The 25,218-nt window shown below is 40.3% G+C and overlaps 1 protein-coding gene across 1 annotated transcript in view; it reads left to right on the forward strand.

Moving 5' to 3' along the window:
* sh3bgrl2 (SH3 domain binding glutamate-rich protein like 2) overlaps window positions 1-17,342 on the forward strand; it is a 69,804-nt gene extending 52,462 nt beyond the window's left edge. Inside the window, exons 3-4 of the mRNA XM_052025380.1 lie at window positions 622-702; window positions 9,089-17,342. Of these exons, the coding sequence (XP_051881340.1) occupies window positions 622-702; window positions 9,089-9,103 (96 nt within the window). The 3' untranslated portion in view covers window positions 9,104-17,342. The remainder of the gene's footprint in view (window positions 1-621; window positions 703-9,088) is intronic.
* Window positions 17,343-25,218: the final 7,876 nt, after the last annotated feature.

Genomic DNA, 25,218 nt, shown 5'->3' on the forward strand with positions numbered 1-25,218 from the left:
AATCTCCTATCTCAGCCAAACCAGTCTTGTGTGGAGTTCTTTCTTAATAATTACCAGCATGACACATATATTTAGCTGTTGGCAATAGTAATTTTATTTTTAATAAAAGCTATTTTGCAAGTCATTTTCAAGCAAGCAATGTATCATTAATTAGTATAGGCTTGGAGAGTACAGTGTTGTACTATGTTGCATAGTGTTGCATTAGATAGTACTGCTGCCTCACAGCTCCAGCGACTTGAACTTGATCCTGACCTTGGGTGCTGTCAAAATGAAGTATGTATTTTCTCCGGGTGCTTCAGTTTCCTTCCACATCCCAAAGATATGTTGATTGGTAGTTTAATTGCCCACTTTAAATTCCACCCCCCACCCCCCAGCTTAGGTGGGTGATAGGAGAATCCAAGTGAGGTTAATGGGCATGAGCAGGAAAATAAGTGGCTGGAGTGGGATCTCTCTGAGAGCTGGCATAGACCCTAAGGGACAAATGGCCTCCTATCTCACAGGTAAATATGAGAAATTATCCCATCTGCCTTCTTTTTCTATTCCTTCCTCCCTCTCAAATCCTATGGCTGATTTTACAAATGCCAAACCATAGGTACTAATGCCCTTTCGATTTGGTTCTAGGATTATGATGCGTTCTTTGAATCGAAGGAAAACAATACAGTCGCCACGTTTTTTGGTTTGAAACCAAAATCTACATCACAGGTAAATATATCCTTTAACTTAAAGTTCATTCGCTTTGTTTTTATTCTTGCCTTTTGTAAGGGCTTGGTATAGATAAAGCATCATGGCAAAAAGTGACGTGAAGCATCTTTATAATGCAGCTAGTTTTGTTCTGGATTGTGCTGCCTGATGAAGTGAGGGAGCTACCATCGACAACTGTACTTAAAAGAGGATTCAATAAGTACTTAAAGGGAGAGCATTTATGTGACAATGAGAAAATAGTAGGGGAGTGGGATTAATGGGTTAGCTTTTCAATGGCCATTACAGTCCTGATGGCATCCATTGTAATGGCCATTACAGTCCTGATGGCATCCATTGTGGCATCCATTGTAATGGCCATTACAATGGCCATTACAATGGCCATTACAGTCCTGATGGCATCCATTGTAATGGCCATTACGGTCCTGATGGCATCCATTGTGTGTTATGTTTCTGTACTTGGTTCTTTTCCACATAAACACAGACCAGTTATCTAAATTGTGAAACTATTAAAAATGATCTGGGACAAAATAGATTTGCTTTTGGGAAAGTTTGGGCAAATAAATGAAAATTGGCAAGAATTTATTAAAGGCAAATTGTGCTTGGTAACATCTGAAATCTTGAAAGTAATGGAAAAGTTTGTGTGTAGTTTGGTTGATGTATATACAGACTTTGAAAAGCAATCAACAGTGTACCTTACAATAGATTTGTGAGCAGATGTAAAAGGACACACTCAATGTGGGTGTAAAATTTGGCTAATGGACTAAAAGCAGAGAGTGGTACTGAATAGTAAGTTTTCAAAAAGAAAACAGTGGTGTTTCCCAGTGATCAATAATGGGACCACTGTTCCTGATAAACAGGGATAACTTGGATTTGATTTCAAAGTTTGCAGATGATATGGAACACAAATGTAGCAAACAATAGGATAGACTGGTGAATTAGGCAGAAATATGGAATTTAACACACGGAAATGGAGTGATTCATTTTGACAGGATGAGAAGCGATGATGTGCAGTAAATGGTACAGTTCTAAAGTCTGTACAGGGACCAAGAGACCAGGAGGAGGGGGTGATGCAGGAAGGTGTGGAGACGTCTTTCCACAAGTCTTCAGTGGTATCAGAACAAGCAGAGAATGCTATTTTAAAAAGTGCTTGAGGAACAGAGTACAGATCCATAAAAACTATGCTGAATTCCAGAGGTGAGGTAAGAGTGACTGCTTTTAATATTAAGGTAGCATTTGACTCTGTTAAAAGAACCCTGATAAAACATGAAATCAAGCATTGAAGTCATAGTCAGCACAAAGGAAAATGGTTGTGTTAGTTGGAGACCAATCATTTCAGTCCCAAGACATCACTGCACAAATTCCTTGCAATAGTGTCCTGCCCCAGTCATCTTCAGCTGCTTCATTTGACATTCCTTCCATCATAAGCTTAGAAGTGGAAAACTTTGCAGAATCAAATATTGGACAATGTCTCAGCAAATACTTGCATGCAGCAAGGTCTAGACCACATTCAATTATTAGCTGATGAATGGCAAGTAACACTGTGCTACAGATGCCAAGCAATGGCTACATCCAACAAGAGAGTCTCACTACCTCCCCTCAGCATTCCATGGCATACCATCACTGAATCATTCACCATCAATATCCTTGGGGTCACCACTGACCAGAATCTCAACTGAACCAGCCACATTGATGCTATGGCTGCAACAGCAGGTCAGAGCCTGGGTGTCCTGCACAGAATGACTCGCCTCCTGACACCCCAAGGCCTTTCCACTATCTTCGAGGCATAAGTCAGGAGAGTAATGGAATAATCTCCATTTGCCTAAATGAGTGCAGCACCAACACTCAAGTAGCTCAAGTAAATCCAGGAAAAAGCAGCTCACCTGATTTGTACCACATCCAGCACCCTAACCATTCGCTCTCTTCACCACTGGCACACAGTGTTTACAGCATGTATAACCTACAAAATATATACTGCAGTTAAACAGCTTGGCTACTCCGACAGCATCTCTCAAACCCATGACCTCTATCACCAATGCAAGAGGATTAGGCACCTGAGAGTACCACCACCTGCAGGTCCCCCTCCAAGTTGCACTCCATCCTGATTTAGAAATGTATTGGCAGTCCTCCCCTGTTACTTGGTCTAAACCTTGCAACCCTGTAACCAACAGCACTGAGAGTACACCTTCACCAGAAAGATTGCCATGGTTAAGAAGCCAGCTCACCACAACCATGTACAAGGGCAATTAAGGATGGGTAATATCTGCTGGCCTTGCCAGCAAAACCCATATCCTGAAAATTTGTTAAACAAAGTACTTGAAGGGAAAACATTTACAGGGATATGAGAAAGGTGGGGGTGGGGCGAAATGGGATTAATTTGATAGCTCCACCACAGCCACAATAGTCTGGAAGGCCAGCAACTGTCCTTTATGCTTCTGTAATTTTATATTTCATTACTGATCTTGTGTTTACATCGTCCCTCTTCACTATGATAAAAGGAAATAATTAAAGGAATATAGACAAATTATTTTATAAACATCTCTGAAGTTATGTGTTTTCTAATGTAAATCTAAATAAATAACATTAACCAGCAGAGTTCCTATTGCTGACGGCATTAGAGGAGCTCTGATGTAACAGCACCATCAACATCTTCAACATTGTGGTTTGGCTATCAAACGATTAAAAATATTAGTCTGGATTAATTTGTGGGATTATCTTTAAAAACTCATTAGTTAATTGTGCTTTGAAACCCACTAAAACAATTATGAAATACTAATATTTTTGAATAGAACAAATGCTGTTTTTTGAGAGGGAATTGGAGGGGTGTGGAGGACAGTGTGGAGGGAGCAGGAGTACGAGTGTTGCTGCAAGTTGGTGACTGGAGAACTGGCAGTGAATCAAACTGAGCTTCTGCTTTCAGTCTAAGGAGCAGCAGCTGGACTCTGCCTAGGAGGGATGAGGCCTTCATTGCATCTTCTCCTTATGGTCATCTCTCAGTTTTGCCCCTTCCCCCTGACTCCCACACATCACTCAGGCTCAAACCAAGGTCCTTCATCTGCAGTTCCGGACTTCAACAGGTCGGCCTCTGGTTGGTTCTTCCTGCACTCTCACATCATGCTGGATGATAGGTGAACTGGCCACTGTAAATAACCCCTAGTGTGGGTGGGTGACAGGAATTAATGGACATGTGAGAGAAAATGGAATTGTGCTGAGAACCGACGGGATTGATAGGCCGAAGAGTCTTTTAGGTTGTAATGTAGTATGAGATATATTCTATCACTAACTATTTGGGGGGGACCAAAACTGGACACTGAACTCTAAATGCAGTTTGTCCAGCAATGTGCATATTAAAATGATAGAAAGGTTCAGCATCAATCAATACACCTCGATACCTTCTAAGTATTAGCTGTACATTGGTTGGGAACTTCCAGCAATATATGCACGGTAAGATTTAGGCTTTTCCTCTCTCTCTCTTTTTGTATTATGCCCTGCAAATGAGATGTTTCCTGCATTGATTGTGCTATGGGGATGATGCAGTATTTATCCAAGTTAAACGTCCTTGTCACAGTATGGCCACAGTGATCACTAAATCGTGTCCCCTTCCAGTAATTTTCCTGATAATTGATGTCAGGCTGATAGAGCTTTAATGCAGAGAGAGAATTCCATTAGCTAGCTTTCAATCTAATGGAAGTATTCCTGACTTTATTGAACTAATAATGATATGGACAGAGGCCCCACGGAGCACATTATCTCACTTATTTATTCATCCTTGGCTGGATATGAACTTAATCTAGAGTTGTCACAAATTTGAGTGCTCCTAATCTATTTTAAAGAGACTGGTTTGTATTGTAATATTAATGATGATGCTCAATACAGAGCAACACTTATTTCAACATGAGTACTGGGGAATAGGCTAATGCAAAACAGTCATTCAGCAGTTCTCTTTTAGGGTCAACCTTTCACACTGCGATGAAAAATGTCTTTACTCAGTTGTCTATGAACTTTTAGAATTCTCTGCCTTGGAAAGATGTGAATGCTCAGTCCTTAAGTGTATTCAAAGCTGATACAAAGTAGTTTACTTTGGAATGCTAGTGGAGTTGAGGTAAGAAAAACTGCAAGCTAGATTTCATGAATTACTAGGGAAATCATATGACACTGACAGATCTTCAGATTGTCAGAGTGCTAGCTCACCATGCAAGTGCCTGGATTTCAAGTAAATGTAATTTTACAAAGTAAGAGGTAATCTGAAGAATTCATCAGCTTTCGGCTCACTCAGAAATATTAAAAACCCAGCAGAGTTGAATGCAGTTCAGTCCAATCCTGTTGGGCAGAGACACCACCTATTGACTGATTCATTAAACCACATGAGGAATGAGCATGACCCAGATACAATAAAACTGTGATTATCCAGCAACCTTGGGAGTGCCAGATTAGCAGATTTTTCAAACTATTGGATGTTAATCCTATTAATACTCAAACACTGTTATTTCACCTTTTTTACAAATTATATAGCAGTGTAGTAAGTTTTTGAGTGAATGCAAGAGATTAAAGTGAGTGGGAAATATATAAGCACTCAGGACCTCTGCTCTGGTCGCAAACTAAACCATGTTACTAACCCCAATCCTGGCTCTAGCCACTTGTCCTGACCCCCAGCCCTGGCCCCGCTCCAGGCCACCAGCTCTGTCCATATACCCGCTTGCACTTTTGACCCCCAGACTAATAATTGAGCCAGCTGCTGAATCATCAGGTTTTCCAAACAATCAGATGCCAGATTATCAGAGTCTTGCAGCTGGAGAACCCATAGAGAACCACTGGCCAATAGCAGAGTGTGGCTTGGCGTTTCCCTAACTTCTGTGCCCACGTTACATTGTGGAATTCAGGAATGTGCTGGCAATGGGATGGTGACAAACCTGACATTTCCCTCTGCTGGGTTCAGCCTAATTCCAGGGAATGGACTCAGTCTTGCTGAACTGAGGGACTGGATGAACCTTTTATCTGGCCTGTTGAGTTTATACCAGCCGTGGCTGATGTAATGTGGCAGAACCCTATTCACTTATGGGGCCAGTGACCTGGATTGGAAAGGTATTTTTCCCCCCTTATTTTACCTGAAGACATTTAACTGATTAGTATGTTTATTTTTATTGTTAATATTTCTTTCAAACTGTTATCTATATACATAAAGCAGTTTAATGGCCTTTAAAAACAATGAACTATCAGAAGGTCAATAGGAACCACCACCTGAGGCCTACCTGTTCATGGGCCATTCCATCTCAAAGGCTGGCTGCAGAAGCGAGGTCTGGAATTTGATTTAAGTGATGGAGATGATGCGAGGGCTGCCTCAAGGCACAGGCCAGACCAAACATAAATCTGCCCCAATATAGTTAGTTTGTCATGATCATGCATATGAAAATCAGTTATTTCCAGAGTGGAACATTACTATTTCCAGAGTGGTACATGACCATTTCCAGATATGGAAATTGGACCAGGTAATTCCAGTCACAGATTGCCCTTGCATGGATGTTGCAGTTTCCATATCAGATGCACATAGAATGCAACAACTCCTTCAGAGGATTGCTTACGAAATTAGATCACATCTATTATCATGTTTGAATAACACTGTTCCTTCAGCAGCAAACCCAACAGGTTGATTCCTTTATTTACCTTGTGCTCTTAAGACTACCCAAATCTGTTTTCCCCAACTTCCCTTCCAAGTGTTCCTAATTCTGAATATACGAGTTCCTGATCATCTCCCGAGTGTCCTGCCTACTCCCCAAATTGACCCTCTCAAAAACCCCTGTCTAGGTCCTAACAAAGCCCCAATTCAATCCTGAACACCTAGCCCCGGATAGGGAGTTCTGATACTGTATGTGTTCCACAATGTAAAAACCTGTCAGGTAAATCCTTGAGCAACACGGCATTTTGCTGCATAGGACCCAATGGTCGTTGACACACCATTCAACCACCCATTTAACATCCATGCCCCATGCCAATGAATTTATAGCTATTATGTCTGGTTTAGGATTTGAATATTAAAATAAAAATTATTTGTGACAGATTATAACTTGCTGGGATGTAGGGTTGAGTTGCCATTCCCTGTTGAGTTCAGCATTTGGTTTCCACATAGTATGAGGAATTTGGCTTCTATTTCAATGGAAGATATTATATGCAGTTGTGAACTGCAACTTGCTGAGTAACCCACTATTTGGGCTGAAAGAATATTGTGTTTAAAATAGTGTTCAGATTTTTAATGCTAAATGTTGTGCTCAATTCTTTCAAGTGATTGTATTGTCAACAGAAGTTGTTTCATTAGTTACAGAATCTAAAATTGTATTATTCAATGTGTGATCATCAAGGAGGAGCACCATACTTCACAGAGTTGTGGTATATTTTTTCTCCCAGCCAGGAGAGGTTGAGGTTGGTTTGGACCTATTGGTTTTATAGAGTCTAACAAAGCCAAGAGTATTACTCAAGATTTTGTAGCCAAGAGTATCAGTCAAGAAAGTTGGCATGAGATCTTGCTCTTGTAGTTTTTAGGAACTTTAAGATGTCAAAAGAATTTTAAGGTGTCAGTGGGGGAGCACTTTGGGACCAGTGACCATAGTTCTATTATTTTTTTAATTAGTTCTGGAAAGGGACAGATCTGGTTTACAATTTAAAGTTCTAAATCTGGGAAGGGCAAATTTTGATAGTATTAGACAGGAACTTGCAAAAGTTGATTGGAGTAGGTTGTTTGCAGGCAAAGGGATGTCTGGCAAGTGGGAGGCTTTGAAAGTGAGATATCGAGAGCTCAAGGTCTGCATGTTCCTGTTAAAGTGAAGGGCAAGGCTGGCAGGAGTAGGAAACCCTGGATGACAAGGATATTGAGGCTCTGCTCGGGGACAAAGGAGGAGGCATGGGCCAGGTACAGGCAGCTGAGATTAAGTGAATCCCAGGAGGAGTATTGGGTTTGCAGGAGTGTACTCAAAAAGGAAATCAGAATGTTATGTGTGATGATCAAGTATAGATCACAACCACTTAATAATATTATTAATAAAATTACTTCAAAAGATCTATTCTGCTTAAGTTGCAAGTAAAGTCAGCCTTTCATTAGAAGAAAAAAATGACTATTTGTGCTTATTGTTACCATTTGGGTGAAGATGCTGAGGTTTTGTTGCCACCCTCATTAAAATGTATGTGTAAATCGATTAAGATGAAGCTTGTGCAGGTTATTGTGACTTCAAGTAAGCCTAGTCCACAGTAGTGACACACCCACATATCATTGGTATGTGAGAATGTGATACTGCCTGCTCAGGCAAGTTTTTTAAAAGCAGCAATATGTATATTGTAGACTTGGCAATGCACATGGAATGCAAACTTGGGAATACGTCTCTGCTAAATTGCCTACTCTGCTGTGATCCATGAATTGTAGTTTGTAATACAAGTACTAAAGTAGCTCCATTTTGTAAGTGTTCACCCAGCAAGCCAGTTGAAACAAGATAACAAGGAGTGCTGTAGGATATTGAATTACATTAGATCAGATAATGGAGGCTTTGCTGCACTTACCAACCCAAAGTAAACGGAGACTGTATCTTTTCTGCATTCTTTTGCCTAAGGCAGCAGGGAGATTTGTGTTGTGTCTGGTCACATGGGCAAGAGAAGACATGTGAGATGATCCATTTGGAGAGGTGCAACAAGGCAAGAAGGGTACAGGGACCTGGGAGTGCAAGTCCAGAGGTCCTTAATGGTAGGAGGCAAGTCAATAATGTGTTTAAAATAACATGGGATACTTTCCTTCATTGGTCAAGGCACAGAATATAAAGAATGGGTGGAATTATGCTAGAACTGTAGATAATACTAGTTTGACTACAGTTTGAATACCATATATAATTCCAGTCCACAAATTATAGGAAAGATGAAATTTCAAGGCAGAAGCTGCAGGTGAGATTTACAAGGATGTTGCCAGGACTAGAAACTTGTAGCCTTGAGGAAAAACTTTTGGGCAGGGGTGGCTGTGGGAAGACTTAATTAAAGTGTATAAAGTTGAGGTGTCTAAATAAAGTAAATAGGAAGGACTTATTTCCTTTAGCAGAGGAGTTGAAAAACATGAGTCATAGATTTTAAAGTAATTGGAGGAATTAGAAGGGAAAGAAAGGGGAAAAACTAATTCACCCAGAGGGTGGTAGGGATTTGGAGGTTGGTACCTGGAGCACAGTAGAGGCAGATATTCTCATCACATTTAATGGTACTTGAATATGCATTTGGAGAGACGTGACCTGGTGCTGCATAGTGGAATTAGACTGAAGAGCTCTTTTTCAATCTGTACAGACACAATGGGCCAAATTGCCTTCTGTATTTTCAGTTCTCTATGATTCTGTGTACTTAATCTTTTGTTCTGTTCTCTTCTTCATAGGATTCTGAAGCATAGTTCCTTGAAGACCCGCCTGTATCCCAAATGGTTTGCCTTGTGTAGAGCTGGCTCTAAGCTTGGCTACTCATTATCAGAACACTTCAGCAGAATAAATGCCTCATGTTATGTCGTTGACCCTCGCTTCATATCCCAGCTTATCACAATAAAACCTCTTTGCTGTAATGGTATTAGAAGGAAAGTATCATTGATCATGTCAACTCTACACAAAACTGTCAAGTTCTTCGATAAACTGGATGGATCCCGTTTGCTGCTTGCCATCTTGCCTTAGTAAATCGTGGTTCATTTGAGCAGTGTTGTATCTGTGTTCTGCCTTCACCAACACCAAAATTGCTCCTCAAATATTAAAGGGACAAACTCAAGGTTAATGTCAGTCATGTAATGCTTAAACGAGGACAATCTCCTATGTATGCCATACATATAACCATAAGTGGTGATTAACAGAAGAATAGAAAGAGTTGTATGGATGAATCTCTACAGAAGGGGTCTGGTGCAAAAAACAGGCTGCTGGAGGAACTCGGTGAATCTTGCAGCATCTGTGAAGGCAAAGGGGTAGTCGACGTTTCGGGTCATGACCCTGCATCACTACTCCAAGACCCTGCATCAGTCCTGATAAAGAGTCTAGACCGGAAACGTTGACTATCACTTTGCCTCCGCAGATGCTGCCTGACCCACTGAGTTCCTCCAGCAGTTTGTTTCTTTTCTCTGAAGGGGTCTGGTGTTCAATGTGTCTTTATGAAAATACTTTACACTAAAAGCTGAAAGGTTTTGAGGAACTGCTGCTGTTATTTCCATCTCTACTGTGCAGAAAACATGCTGAGATCATTGCTGGAGCAATGCCAGTAAATGCCTGCTGCAGTATTGTAATGCTAGCAAAGGCATAATACTAAGTCACGTGACTGGTATGAAAGTATTAAAAGCTTTTTGTTTTTGCTGAGATATTGATTTGCCAAGTATTTGTTATTGTGTTTTGTATTTATTATCTTTCATGGGTCCATACCATGAGCTATTAATTGTGCTGCCCAGAATTTCTGTCAACAGCATCATATTTAATGCAGACGGAGTATTATACATCTTGCAGCAGTAGACCCATCGTCTTAGTAATTACATCTCTTTTTCTGGTTGTACTCTTTAAAGTTGTATAATGACCTCACAAATATCATGGGTGTAAAGCAGGAGGAGGGATATTTGGCAAAGTGACATCATGTGGAACTATAATTTAAAAGTCTCATTGAAGAGCACTGTCCTCTACTAAATATGTTTACAGGACCATAAAACTAGAATCCTCAAGAACCATGTCAGTCATATTTTATGGGAAAAATGTATTTTTGGGAAAAATATAGTCTTTGGGGGAAAAAAAACAGAGCACAATAAGCAAAATGTAGGATGGGTTAAAATTATTCTGCCCAGTCACAAATCTGCATGTACTGACCACGAAGGCAGTAATATTTGCAAGAGAATGAAATGTGTGATTTGGTTTATCTAATGTGGATTAAGTAAACATGCACCTGAAAAACAGGATGATGCCATGGATAATTTGTGTTTCAAGGATTATTTTGTCAACATATAACAAATCCTATATCAGTTTGCTGTGTGCAGCAGGTTATGGAGCTTAAGAGTTAATTGTGTTTGACTTAGTGTAATGTTTGAGCTGAGGTTTTCTCCCAACTAATTAGTTGGAAACCAAAGCTCTTGTCCTCCATTCCAACCATGAACTTCATTCCCTTGCACTTCCCTGTTGGATCTCAAAAACAGACCAAGACTATTCTCAGTTTCAGTGTCACTTTCGACCCCCAAATGAGATTTAGACCAAATGCACATCTCAAAGACTACTCATTTCCACCTGAACTTGCCCCTGCTTCAGCTCATCTAAAGGTGAAAGCCTCATCCCTCTGTTCTTTAGCCATCAACAATCTATCAATTGCACCTTTCAATATTCATGACTGAGGATCCAGCATTCTAAGGTAGAGAATACAAAAGATTCACAACCCTCTGATTGAAAATATGTATTTTTTCTCTTATCTCATTCCTTATCCAGAGACCAGGCTTCCAGTTTAAGACTCTTCGCTCAGGGAAAACATACTTTAAGCATCTATCAGGTCACCCCACCAATCCTTCAATGAAAGCACCTTGTGTACTTCTAAACTCTGGTGAATACATATCCATTCAATGTCTCTTCATTGGGTAAACAAATCCCAAAAACCAATCTAGTGAATCTACACTGTATTGGTTGCAAGGCAGTCTGCCCGCCCTTTGGTATGGAGACCAGAACTGTGCTGCAGGTGTACAAATACAGCATGACTTCCTTTCTCTTGTACTCCAACCCACTTGCAATAAAAGCCAATATACCATATGCCACCTTAATTGCTGGCTGTACAAGAATTCCTAGATTCATTTGTACCTCAATGTTTATTCATTTCTCCCCATTAAAATAAATATGCTGCTCTTCTATTCTTCCTACCAGAGTGGATAATTAAATGTTTCTTCATTTTATACTCTATCTGCCACCTTCTTACTAACTTGCTTAATCTGTCTTTATCCATTTTACAGTCTTTGGATTTGTATCACTTAAAGGTACTGTGTAAATGCAAATTGTTTCAACAGTTAAGGAAAACAATAGCAAACTTCCATAAATTTTAAACATCTCCAGCTTGATTGTAATGGTTGCCAATTAGTTCAGGAAATTAGTTTACAAATGTCACTCCCTTACGTGAAACAAAAGGGAGAAATGCGTTTTTCTAAAAAAAATTAGACAAGTTGACATGTTTGAGCTTCTGCCTATAATTGTATGCAGAAGTCCTACATATGGTAAATAAATGATTTCACAAGACACTGAAACCAGACATATTGACAATAATTTAGTTAATTTTGAAAGGATAATTGTACCAAATAGCAACATGTGTGCATGTGGGTGCGTCCATGTCTTGCTCATCTTGCAACCCATTATCCTGTACTCTTCGTGCACACAAGTTGTTGACTGGTTCTGGCAGACAAGGTATGATGTATTGAAAAATCCCTGTCATGTTTCTTTTCAAATCAAATTGTCATTTATAATTTTAATGTATATGTTTGAACTTCACTGTAAAAGTATGAGCATTATCAAAATGAGTTATCAGAGGTGCATCTTTATTTACATGGCCATCTGGAGTGGGGCACATTAATTCCTCTGTTACGAATGCCACATGTGCTTTAGGTATTTTACACAAGTCTTTGCACCAAAGGGGCTGTTTGAATATTGGTAAAACCTGAAGAATGCCTTGTGTATCAGTCAAATGGCCTAGCTTTCTTTGGAAAACATATTAGGTTATTCTGATGTAGTGAACAGCATTTGATTCTGGGGTGGTTGGAATGGAGCTCCTTTCTACCTGATAACTGGGCAACCAATACAAAATCTCAGCAGAGAAGGTGCTGTTGAATTCAAATGACATTTGGTAGAGATGTAATATGATTATCAAGCCAAATCTGTGCCATCAATGTGAAAATCGTAATGTAACCAGAAATTTCATTTTCTAGGAGCATTGCTGCCTCATAGCTTGAGTTATCCAGGTCTGATCTTGACCTCTGGTGCTGTCTGTGTGAAGTTTGCACTTTTTCCCTGTGATCACATAGCTTTCCACTGAGTGCTTCCATTTCACCACAACCACCCGCCCCTGTCCCCGTCCCAAAGATATGCTGCTAGTTTAATTGGCTATTAAATCATACTTAGTGTAGGTAGGTGGAAGGAGGGAATTGATGGGTATATAAGAGAATTCAGGTTACAGGGAGATAAGTGGGGGCATGGGGCTGATTGGTATTCTCTGAGAGCTGGCATTGACCAGATGGACCAAATGGCCTCCTCAGTTGTAACGAAATATGAGGAATTTTAGAAATTTGTATCCAGTCTGCTTAGCTTTTTCTTGTAGCTCTTTTAGTTAAGCCTCTACATTAATAGTACATGTAGTGAACGCTCTGTTTTTAAACAATACTAGCAGGTGCTCAGGATCATTTCATTAAGGAGGACACTGGGTAAGTTTGACTTTATGCAATAGTAAAAGACAATGGAGATAATCAGGACATATGTAAAGCAGGCTGCTTAGTCAGAAAGATCTTTTTTTAAATGTCACAAAAACAAAATGGTCCCCCATTGAGTGGAGATCATGCACAACTGATTAATCAGCTGCTTAAAGTGCTTGCAAGTCCTGAAGAGAACTATGGCACACCTTAGCACACATTGGAAATAATATCTGCTGAGCAGACAATTGAAGAGATCCTCCAGGCTATTGATTATTTAGGCTACTAGCCATATTGAACATGAGCTGAATTATTTCATTCTGATATGCTTTAGCTTTTCAACTTAGTACACATATTAAAGGATATATTGCAGTTTATTTTGCAAGCACTTCTCATGCCACTACAGACTCAAAAGAACTCAATAAATCTCCATTCAAGCACCAGAATTAAAAAAATTATAGGAATGAAACAAGTTAAAATTCTGTGTGGAGCAAGATGGTTCATGCACTACTTCAAGTGTGGATGAGTCACCTGTGGAATGCAACACATCAGGATTGTGAGAGTTGAGGCCCGTAATTTGCAGGAGTCTCCCTTTTAGCTTTGAATTTAGCTTTGAATGATTTTATCCCACAGAATATTTAATCACATCTCTTCTGAAAGTTTTCAGCCTTCATTTATACTTGGAAGTTAGTTCTCCACATTTTGAGTCTTTAAGAATGTACATTGTCATTATTTGAAACATCTGTATATTTGCACATTCAAATATTTATATGAAGCCATTGAACAGCTATTGTTTCATTGAGATTGACAGAGAAAAGATTTGTACATTTGAGTGTATAATCACAGGTATTTATCCTGTTATTTTTTGGGGGTTAAACAATAACTGATTTGCTGAGGGGGAAGTTCTCCACAGCCCTGAAATTGGCAATCATCTGCACCCTGGATCATACCGTTTCTTCATCTGTGATAAAGGACAGAGTCTTCTGCTAGTAGGCTGGCTCCCAGCTCATTGGAATGGCCCAAGGCTTGTAAGGGCCTCTCCCAGTGCAAGCAACCAGCTGCACTGACAGAACTGTTTTAACAGCCCTAACCATGGGGTGACCAGCTGTCAAAGCTGTTGTCTAAGTTGGATGTTCCTGAATGTGTTTGATGTTCACTGACATTCACAACCATTGAGGACCTATTTTAAAGAAATAAACAGTTAAAATTATTGGAAGTTAAAAGACCACATGCACAGGCGTACACTATAAACATTTAAAAACATCGAAGCTAATTAAACAAAATACAGACTTTTACTTGCCTTTCTCCTATTATCAGATTTCTCCTGTTCATTTCCATGAACCTGCTGTCCTTGCAGCAGTTTTCCCAGCCCTAGACTCTACCAGCAGAGCACAGGTATTCAGTGGCCAGCTGCTGCTGAGTACAGGGTGCAGGATAAAGCTGATTATGGGCGTATCCATCAGTCGATCTTGCAGAAGATTTGTCCCAATTGCAAATGAGCTGTGTGTGTCATGTATACCAACATTAATAAGCCTAAATGACTATATTGATCATTTGTTACAGTACCCCTTTCAACAGTGTTATAGCTGTTTCCATCTATTGAAACTATTACCCTTTAGTTGTTCTTGTATGTTCCAACTGACCCCTGTTCTCGATCCAAAATAGATCACTCAAAATAGAAGCTAATTGTTAAACTTAAGTGTTAGTATTCATTGTAAGCAACTGGATTTCTACTGGATTCTATTCTAGATAGTAAAAAGACTTTCTAGCTCAGCACTGCCTCCCACATTGTTCCCATCCTCCCAGTGAGGAGTGACGAGTTGAAGAAGGCGCTGACAGCCAGAGCATGATGAATCAATTAATCTCTATTTAAGTCTCAACCCACCAGTGCATTGTTGGTTTTATAAGCTTATAAAATTGAGCTTCAAGCCAACTTAATATCTCCTTACTGTAAAATATTGGGTATTATAACAGAGGAAACATACCAAGATGCAAATCATTTTCCTTTTTGCACCTATTAAAGTTTTTGTGTAAAAGAATACAAGCTTTAAATAGAGAGGCTTCTTGCATGAACACACAGCTTATTGCAATACTCCCTTGCAACAATGAAACCATTATGATTATTTAATAATGGCTTGCAATTTCCTCTGTATTTCCGCCCACAGGCGCACAATTGGGCACAATTACAAGTTACTTTGGGCATGAGGCATAAGCACAATAAATCAGTATGCCTGAAACATTTTTTTTTGTTGTCCAATTAATTCCCAGACTGAATATATCTCTATCTCTAATAGTGACCAAATTGCAGAGCCTTTGGTCATTATTGGTGAGTTTTTTGTAATTGTGAGTGTTTAGGGGAAGTCTTCAAATTATGAGTGGGATTTCTGATGCGGCAGAAGTCCATTTTTCTTTTGTGATTGTTAGGGATTCAGGAATTATATAATTATGTGAATATAGCAGGCATTAATTCAAACGAGCACCAGGTCTTCAGTTCTTAATTTAAATTGCAAGCAGTAATCAGTTTCAAATTAAAAGGACAGATTTGTAAACAAACAGTATTTTCTCTACAGAGAACTAACCCACAGCAGGAGGCTGGCTGCTCAAGAGATATGGTTTGCAAACTGACATGACCATGAGACCTTCACATCAGCCAAATTGCACACCAGCCAAATGCAAGGTGATGGGGGTATGTTCATTGTCTGCATCAAACCAGGCATCAGACACCTTCAGCTCAGTTATTTTGCATCATTGTGCTAGAGATCAGGGAAGCTTCCTGACTAGCACATCAAACCTGGTCATAGGCATATTTGCTCTGTCTATCAATAATTGGGATATTTGGGTATCCAGAGAGTACACAACAGTAATCTTGGATGTCTGGGTTCTCTGTCCTCAGAAGGCTTTAGACCATCCACGTAAATTACTTTGTCCCAGCAAAGGTGTTTAAACATTCAGAGGTGTCTTGTCAGTTACAATGTGCTCCCATTCTAAATACGTAATTCAATGGAACCATGAGTCAGACTCAAAATATTGAAGTAAATGATGTAATTGTAGCTATTGAAATTGTGTTGAATCACCTGCTGTTATCTTTGTTTCTTTAGAGTATAAAAACTCAATATACTTTGTTTGAGTACAGGAAATTTTACAGAGAGGATCTCCAAGAGAATATCTGCTTGTCATGATGAATAAAGACCTTTTATAATAACCACCTTCAGTCTCTGAGTTACTCGGTTCAGCGGTCGCAACAGTGTGATCAATCTCTGAGTTTCTTAAATCAGTCCTCACAGCGCAGTGTGCTGAATTTTCTTTTTCTTTTGAATGCATTTTTCCATAGTTTCATATGAACATGGAAATTAGGAGTAGGGATGGGTCATTTTGCCTTTCGGGCCTGCTTCACTATTCACTACGATTATGGCTTATCGTCCTCTTCAGTGCTCTGTATCAACATACAGCCTTCTCCCTATATCAATATAGCACATAAAATAGCTCTGGCAGTAAAGATTTGTCCCCTGTTTGCCAATCCAAATGGCATCAAATTTCAGAAGAAAAGCACAATGTGCATCTGCTTCTATATTGTGTGTTCAATTCAAGCAACACGCAACTCAAAGATTAATTTCTACCCCGATGTGTCTATTAAAGAGCAACAGAGGCTAAGTTATTTAATACTGAACTCCATATTTACATATATTTCTGTTAAGCAAATTTCCAGTGATTTTCTTCTATTTGTTGCCACTTCTTTTATGATGGCTATAAACTTGTAAGCTTGGCAGGAAATTAAAGGACAATTTGACTTAGGCTAAATAGGCATGCAAAAAGACATGATTTTGTTGTACCACAACAGGAAATTTCCAGCCTAATATGCCCTATTACTATTTAAAAACTACATCTACAATAGATCCACAGATTCCATGTGTTCTTTATGGATAGATGAATCTGTTCAATTGTAATCTATCTCAATGATAAAAAAAGGTTTGGTGCTAAGAATTGTGTTGTTACGTTCTTGTCACGTTCTTGTCACTGAAGCTCTGTAACTATCACAGTCCTACTTAAACTAGAATGTTGGAAACATTTTATTCCTGCATTAAATAATAAAGTTAATTTGTGTTTGTGTCCTACTGATGTTTACGTAGTTCCTTGTTCTAAATGTCGAATTCAAGGGTTTACATTGCTTGTGGTCTTTCTGTTGTTTTCAAATTATGTAATGTGATTATGAAAATATTGGCACTGTCCTTATGTAACATGTACTGTTGAAATAAACATGTATTACTCAATACAATACTAAGGGTTGAAGTGGCATTACCTCTAAGTGTATCAGAAAAATTGTTGAGATGTAGAAACTTCATGTTTGGGAATGAACATTTGACACCTAGTATCAAGCACAGGTAACCCCAGACAGAGTCTTGACACTTAACAGGTCTAACCTCTGTGGGGAAAAAAATATACCTTGGCTCAAATCTTGGAATTTTCAATTTCCAATTCCACTTCTCACTTTCTAAACTGCCTTTAGTAGTTGAGTGAGATTTTCTTTTTTTGTTGTTGAATTATGGTTAGGTTTTAGATGTGATTCTGTGTACCATTGGACCTGGCTTAAATTAGTTTTTTGTGGATTATGTTGCCTCTGCAGATGGTGGGTATGACACACAAAGCTGTTTGTAGCATTGCATAATCCTAGTTTGTGAGAGCATATTAGGTGCAGAGAACAATTAGACTGATAGACAAGTATTTCCTGGAAACAGCAGGTCACACACCATCTGTGGGGAGAGAGGAATAGTTAACGTTTCAGGTCCAGCACCCTTCATCACTTGAGCTTTTCCACCATTTTCTGTTTTCATTTCAGATTTCCACCATCTGCAGTTTGTTTGACACATTTTCTGTCGTTTGTGTTTTGTTAAAAAGCTGGACAATCTACAACAGGATGAAGGGAGCAGTGATGTTTCCATTGTGGACCAATAAATGGTGGTCTTATTAACAATGCCCACATCCCTTAAATTAAGTATGTATAAAATAAGTACGCTGTTTGCCTGACAGAGGGACAGCATATGCTTTTCCCATGAAGCCAAAGCCAATCTCTTTTGGCATTACTTCAGCATTCTTTAGGTTCTGTTAAGGTAGACATTCATTTTGATAGTAGTTCGCCAAAGCCAAGCTCTCTGATCTTCAGTGGCATTAGTTTCTAATACCGTAGACCTCTTTTTAGGAAGCCATCCTGGTTACCACTGTATAACTCATCAGATAGAGTGGTAATGACCTTTGGTCTGCCTGTTCCTGTTGTGGCCAACAAGCTCCGATGATGGAGAGGAGAGAAGGTCTCCTGTCTCTGCTAACAGTCAGTGTGAACAATCAACTAAAAGGGTGAAGTGTATGTTAACAAAAGCTGTGTGTTTGCAGAATGGGGCTGGGCTGTCATTGTGCAATAGCTGGCAATATGATGTAACTTATGGTTAAGTAAGTTTTAACTAAGTTTGTTACAGCTTGTAGACACAAGAAACTGCAGATGCCGGAATCTGGAGCAGTCTAGATGAAGGCTCTCGACCCAAAATGTCGACTGTCCATTTCCCTTCACCGATGCTGCCTGACCCGCTGAGTTCCTCCAGCATCTTGTTTGCTGTTACAGTGTGTGATGTGAGAAGTGTGGTGCAGGGTAGGAGAGAAGACCTGGTTGGCAAGTTATGAGTTTATTTAAGTTTAGTGTGTGAATTATTTTTATATTAGAGGATTTCAAAAATGTTTAATAAACCTTTGAACATTTTATAAATGCCTAACAGGCAGTAGTTGACAAGATTAATAACAACTGAGAGTATATAAATTGCCTGCCTCTTAAAAGCACTTTAATTGTTAGCATTGGGAAACAAATAAAACTGCAGATGCTGGAATCTGAAACAAAAATAGAAAATGCTGGAAGAACTCAGTCTCTCAAGCAGCATCTGTGAAAAGAGAAACCAATCAACATTTCTGGCCAGGGACCCTTCGCAAGAATTGGGGGAAGAGTGGAGGATTTACAATTTTTAAAACACAGCTGGGGGAGGAGTGAAGTGTCACAGAAGTCTATATGGAGATTGGTTAAGACAGATCAGGGGATAAGGAACATGAGTATTTGAATTAGTTCATCATTGTCACATGTACCAAGATACAGTGAAAAACTTAGTTTTAAATGTCATCCATACAGAACATTCATACATTAAGGTAATACAAGGAAAAAGCAATAGCAGAATGCAGAATATATTGTTACAGTTATAGTTACAGAGAAAGAGCAGTGCTGGTAGACAATAAGATGCAAGGGCCATGACAAGGTAGATTGTGCGGATGGTAGATTAGTCGCTTCAGAAGGTCAGAAGGTTGCCCATTGACCATTAGCGAGGTATTTTAAAGAAACGGGGTGAGAAGGGGGCATAAGCATGATGGTGGGAAATGATGAGAGAACAGTTTACCCGGAGTTGGAAAATTCAGTGTTCATTCCAGAAGATTGCAAAGTGTCCAGACAGAAGGTATTTGTTCTTCTAATTTACGTCAAAGTCAAAGTCGAGTTTATTGCCATATGCACCAGTACTTAGAGCAGCATCACAGGCACATAGCATCATATAAGCAGCATTGACAAGAAAACCATAATTTAAACATAAATTATACAAAATTTTTACAAGAAAACAAAACACAATTCAAACAAGAAAAAGGCCCACTTTAGTGAAAGTGATCAGAGTGATCATAGTGTTGCTAAGCTGTAGTGGTGAATAGGGCTTTATGCATCCCTTGTGTAGAGTGTTCACCAACCTTTGTATCATCAGCAAACATACTAACCCATCCTTCCACATCCTCATCCAAGTCATTTATAAAAATCACAAAGAGTAGGGGTCCCAGAACAGATCCCTGTGGAACACCACTAGTCACCGACCTCCAGGCAGAATACGCTCCATCTACCACCACCCTCTGTCTTCTATGGGTGAGCCAATTCTGAATCCACACAGCCAATTTTCCATGGATCCCATGCTTCCTGACTTTCTGAATGAGACTTCCATGAGGAACCTTATCAAATGCCTTACTAAAATCCATGTACACCACATCCACTGCTCTACCTTCATCAATGTGCTTTGTCACATCCTCAAAGAATTCAATCACGCTCATGAGGCACGACCTGCCCCTCACAAAGCCCTGCTGACTGTCCCTAATCAGCCTATACTTCTCCAAATGCCCATAAATCTTGTCTCTAAGAATCTTCTCCAGTATTTTGCCCACCATTGAAGTAAGACTCACTGGTCTGTAATTCCCAGGGTTATCCCTACTCCCTTTCTTAAACAAAGGGACAACATTTACCACCCTCCAATCATCTGGCACTACTCCTGTGGCCAGTGAGGATGCAAAGATTATCGGCAAAGGCGCAGCAATCTCCTCCCTCACTTCCCATAATAACCTTGGTTATATCCTGTCCGGCCCCAGTGACTTATCTATCCTAATGTTTTTCAAAAGTTCCAGCGCATCCTCTTTCCTCACGTCAACATGCCCCAGCGTATCAGCCTGTTGTACGCCATCCTCACAAACGTCAAGGTCTCTCTCTCTCTTAGTAGTATTATAGAGAGTTAAATGATTTTCAAAGCAAGCATTACCTCTGGAAATGTGTTTGGGAATTGGATAAATGCTTATTCCACATCACACCATTAATCTCAGTTCCTCTTTGTTCTTCTTTCAGCAGGCAGCCTAGGAAGGCCTGTTTTTTTACAACAGCCATAGATTCACATAGCATGGAAACAGGCCTTATGGCCACTCAGTCCATGCCAGCCATCAAGTACCTACCTATCGCTATCCCATTTTGGTATTGGTTAATTATTGTCACATGTACCATGATACAGTGAAAAGCTTTTGTTTCGTGTGCCATCCAGACAGATCATAATTACATCAAGGTAGTAAAATGAAAACAGAACCCAGAATGTAGTGTTGTAGTTACAGAAAAAGTGCAGTGCAGGTAGACAAATAAAATGCAAAGGCCACAACAAGGTAGTTTGGAATATTAAGAGTTCAAGAGTTCATCTTTTAGCGTATGAAGGTAGGTTCAAGAGTCTGATAACAGCAGGAAAGAAGCTGTCCTTGGTCCTGTTGGTACATACTCACAAGCTTTTGTATCTTCTGCCTGACCAGAGCAGGGAGAAGAGAGAATGACTGGGGTGGCAAGGGTCCTTGATTATGTTGGCTGATTTCTCGAGGCAGCGGGAAGTGTAGATGGAGTCAATGGAGGGGAAGTTGGTTTGCATGATGGACTGGGCTGTGTTCATGACTCTCCACAAATTCTTACAGTCTAGGGCCGAGCAGTTGCCATACCAAGCTGGGATACATCTCGTTAGGCTGCTTTCTATGGTGCATCTATAAAAATTAGTAAGAGTCACTGAGGCCATGCCAAATTTCCTTTGCCTTCTGAGGAAGTAGAAGTGCTGGTGTGCCTTCTTGGCTGCAGCGTCCAAGTGGCTGGACCAGGACAACTTTTTGGTGATATTTACACCTTGGAGCTTGAAGCCCTTAACCATCTCTACCTCAGCACTACTGATACAGACAGGGGCATGCATTCCACCCCACTCCCTGAAGTCAATGACCAGCTCCTTCATTCTGCTGACATTGAGGGAAAGGTTGTTCTGACACCATGCCACTAGACTCCGTCTCCTTCCTGTACTCCGTCTCGTGATTGTTTGATATCTGCCCCACTACAGTGGTGTCATCTACAAATTTATAAATGGAATTAGAGCAGAATTTGGCCACACAGTCATGTGTGTGTAGAGAGCATAGTAAGGACTGAGGACACAGCCTTGTGGGGCACCGGTGTTGAGGATAATCGTGGCAGATCAATTTACCAACTGATCTATACTGTTCTGTAGCCAAAGCCTACCTTCCTCACTATCAACAACATCACTAAACAGAGTGTCATCTGCAAATTTACTAATCATGTCACTAATTGCATATACAGAATATAACAAACAGTAAGGGTCTCAGCACTGATCCCTCCAAAGGCCACAGGCTTCCAATTGCAAAAACAACTCTCGATCATCACCCTCCTATCACTAAGCAAATTTTGGATCCAAATTGTGCTGAATCCCATGGGCTCTTAACTTTTAGAGAGGTTTCCATGTGGGATCTTGTCACAGGTTAATAACTGATTGCTGTGAAGTTGTCAATTTGTCTGTGTGATAAAGATGTCGTGAAGTATCCTAGTCATTTCTTAGAGTTGTACTGCATGGAAAAAGACCCTTTGGTCAGTGCAGACTCACTAAGTCATCAAGCACCCATTTACACTAATCCCACAATAATCTCGTTTTGAGATTAAGGCTCAGGCATGGACTGCAAATAACAAGTCAATGTAGACACAGTAACAGCAGCTCTATCAGCTGTGCCATTGTGCTGCCCAGAGCATCAGAGTTGGTTTAAATGCCAAAGAAAGCTTGTCGACAGGCAGTCGTTCCTGGTCATTTGGAAATGGATCTGTGTACTGTTGAAGATATGTTTGGGTAAGTCAGCAAGAAGGAGCCTTAGAAATCTCTGCCAAGAGCAGATTCAGAATCGGGTACGAGAAGGCATCATCAGACTGAGCTAACTGCTTAAGGAGAATCAGATATGTTTGATAAATTCCGTCTTGTTATACTTACGTCTGAAGGAAGCTAAAGGAAGGCAGCTCCAGCACAACCAACCTTCCCCGGAACTCATTCATTGAAGTGATCATGAATATTATGAACATCATGATCATGAATATTTTTCACAGTTTGCATTAATCTTATTTTGTTTCGATACAGTCTCTACCTTCTTGTCTACTTGTGGTAAATCTGGAGATGTGGCAATTTTATCACTTAGAAACATGTTAAATCTGAACATCATTATTAAAAGTAACATTTAATTATCAAGCAGCTCTGCAAATATCATTTGGGCTACTAGGCCAATGCATATAATTATCTTATTATCTATCATTTAATTAGTACTGAGACAAGGATCACCACCTCAGGAATGCCAGGTGAAACTACAAATGCAGGCCTCACCCACTTCACTTACTCTTGTGGGAAGACTTGGGTTCATCAAATATTCAGATAAAATTACTATGTTTATCAGATACAATTACTACGTTTAGGAGGCATTTAGACAAACACTTAAATAGGCAAGGATGCAGTCCTAATCTGGGCAAATAGAATCAGAGTAGATGAGCAAAAAGGTTGGTGTGGACGTGATGGACCGTAAGGGGTGCTGTATGACTTATAACATACTGGGTGGTATTGGTATATTATTGTCACTTGTACTGAGGTACAGTGAAAAACTTGTCTTGCATACTGATCGTACAGGTCAATTCATTACACAGTGCAGTTACAGTGGGTTAGTACAGAATGTATTGATGTAGTACAGGTAAAAACAATAACAGTACAGAGTAAAGTGTCACAGCTACAGAGAATGTGCACTGCAAAAAAGTGCAAGGTCACAACAAGGTAGATCGTGAAGTCATAGCCCATCTCATCATATAAGGGAACCGTTCAATGGTCTTATCACAGTGGGGTAGAAGCTGTCCTTAAGTCTGGTGGTACGTACCCTCAGGCTCCTGTATCTTCTACCTGATGGAAGAGGAGAGAAGAGAGAATGTCCCGGGTGGGTGGGGTCTTTGATTATGCTGGCTGCTTCACCAAGACAGCGAGATGTAAAGACAGAGCCCAAGGAGGGGAGGCTGGTGTCTGTGATGCTCTGGGCTGCGTCCACAACTCTCTGCATTTTCTTGTGGTCCTGGGCAGAGCAGTTGCCGTACCAAGCTGTGATGCATCCAGATAGGATGCTTTCTATAGACTAACAAAGATAGAAAAACAAAAGGTCCGGCAATCAGGGAAGGGATGGAGAAGTTCAGGGAGCTAGGTGGGGGGGGGGGGGGGGGGTGGTTTGGGGAGGACATGGACTGCAATAACTAGTGAATGACAGCTGCAGGCAGGTATGCATCTGTTAAGTTTAATCATGGTGTTAGAGGGTGTACAATCATCACTATGAATGCCACACCATCATCATTGCTGTGCTAGAAAAGAATCATAGAAAATTAGCTGCACGGAAGGTTCCATTCTGCCTATCGTATCTATGCCAGCTGAATAAAAGCTACCCAACATAATCCCACCTGCCACCTCTTAGTCCATTACCCTGCAAGTCATGGCTCTTCAAATACACACCTAAATCGTTTCCAGCTGAACTGATCTTGCAAACTCCTTCTCACAAACATCCAAGGGCTTGTGCCTAATTTGGGAAAGCTGCCCTCAAACCAGTCAAGCAATAGCCTTACATAGTTGTACTCAAAGAGTCAAACTTATAGACAGTTCCCCCTCCTGTTAGCCATTACGAGGACTCCTTCATCACAATCCCTGGGTACACCCTGTCCCTCTAGCTGGACAGACCCACCAAAGGTGGCAGTACAATGGCATACGGGCAAAAGGATCAGCCCTGGGAGTCGTCAACACTGATGTGTCAAACAATGGCAAGGAAACCTGCTTCTGATTACCACCTACCATTCTGCCTGAGCTGATAAATCAATGCTCCTCCATGTTGAACAACACTTGGAAGAAGCACTGAAAGGAGCAAGGTCACAAAATGTAGTCTGGGTCGTGGACTTCAATGTTCAAAACCAAGTGTGGCTTGGTAGCACCACCACTGCACGAGCAGGTCGAGTTCTGAAGAACACAGCTGCCAGAACAGATCCGCTGCAGAGGGTGAAAGAACCAACATAGTGGATAAACTTACTTGACCTCATCTATAAGTGACCACTGCACAGTCTTTGTAGAGATGTAGGAACATACTAATTAGGGGCAGGAGTGCCCACTGTAGCCTGCTATGCTGATCTGATAATTGGATCGTGGGTTGATCTGATTGTAACCTTAGTGACCACTTCTACCACCCTGCCATCGTGAAAGATACAGGTTGATTGGTGATGATGAGATCAAGTGAGTTTATTCCTTATGTTAGTTAATTCATTACCTGCTGCAGGTGTGTTCTGGTACTTCTGTCCTTCAGGACTCAGCCAGCTCGTACAGTGGTGGTGCTAAGCTCTTCATTTCTGTGTACCCCGATAACCTTTAATATCCTGTCTTCGCACTGAGGTCACACTGGATTGTGATATGCAGCACCAGCATTGTGTTAAACGGTATATA

This window comes from Pristis pectinata, chromosome 10 (assembly GCF_009764475.1).
Source record: "Pristis pectinata isolate sPriPec2 chromosome 10, sPriPec2.1.pri, whole genome shotgun sequence".
NCBI lineage: Eukaryota > Metazoa > Chordata > Chondrichthyes > Rhinopristiformes > Pristidae > Pristis > Pristis pectinata.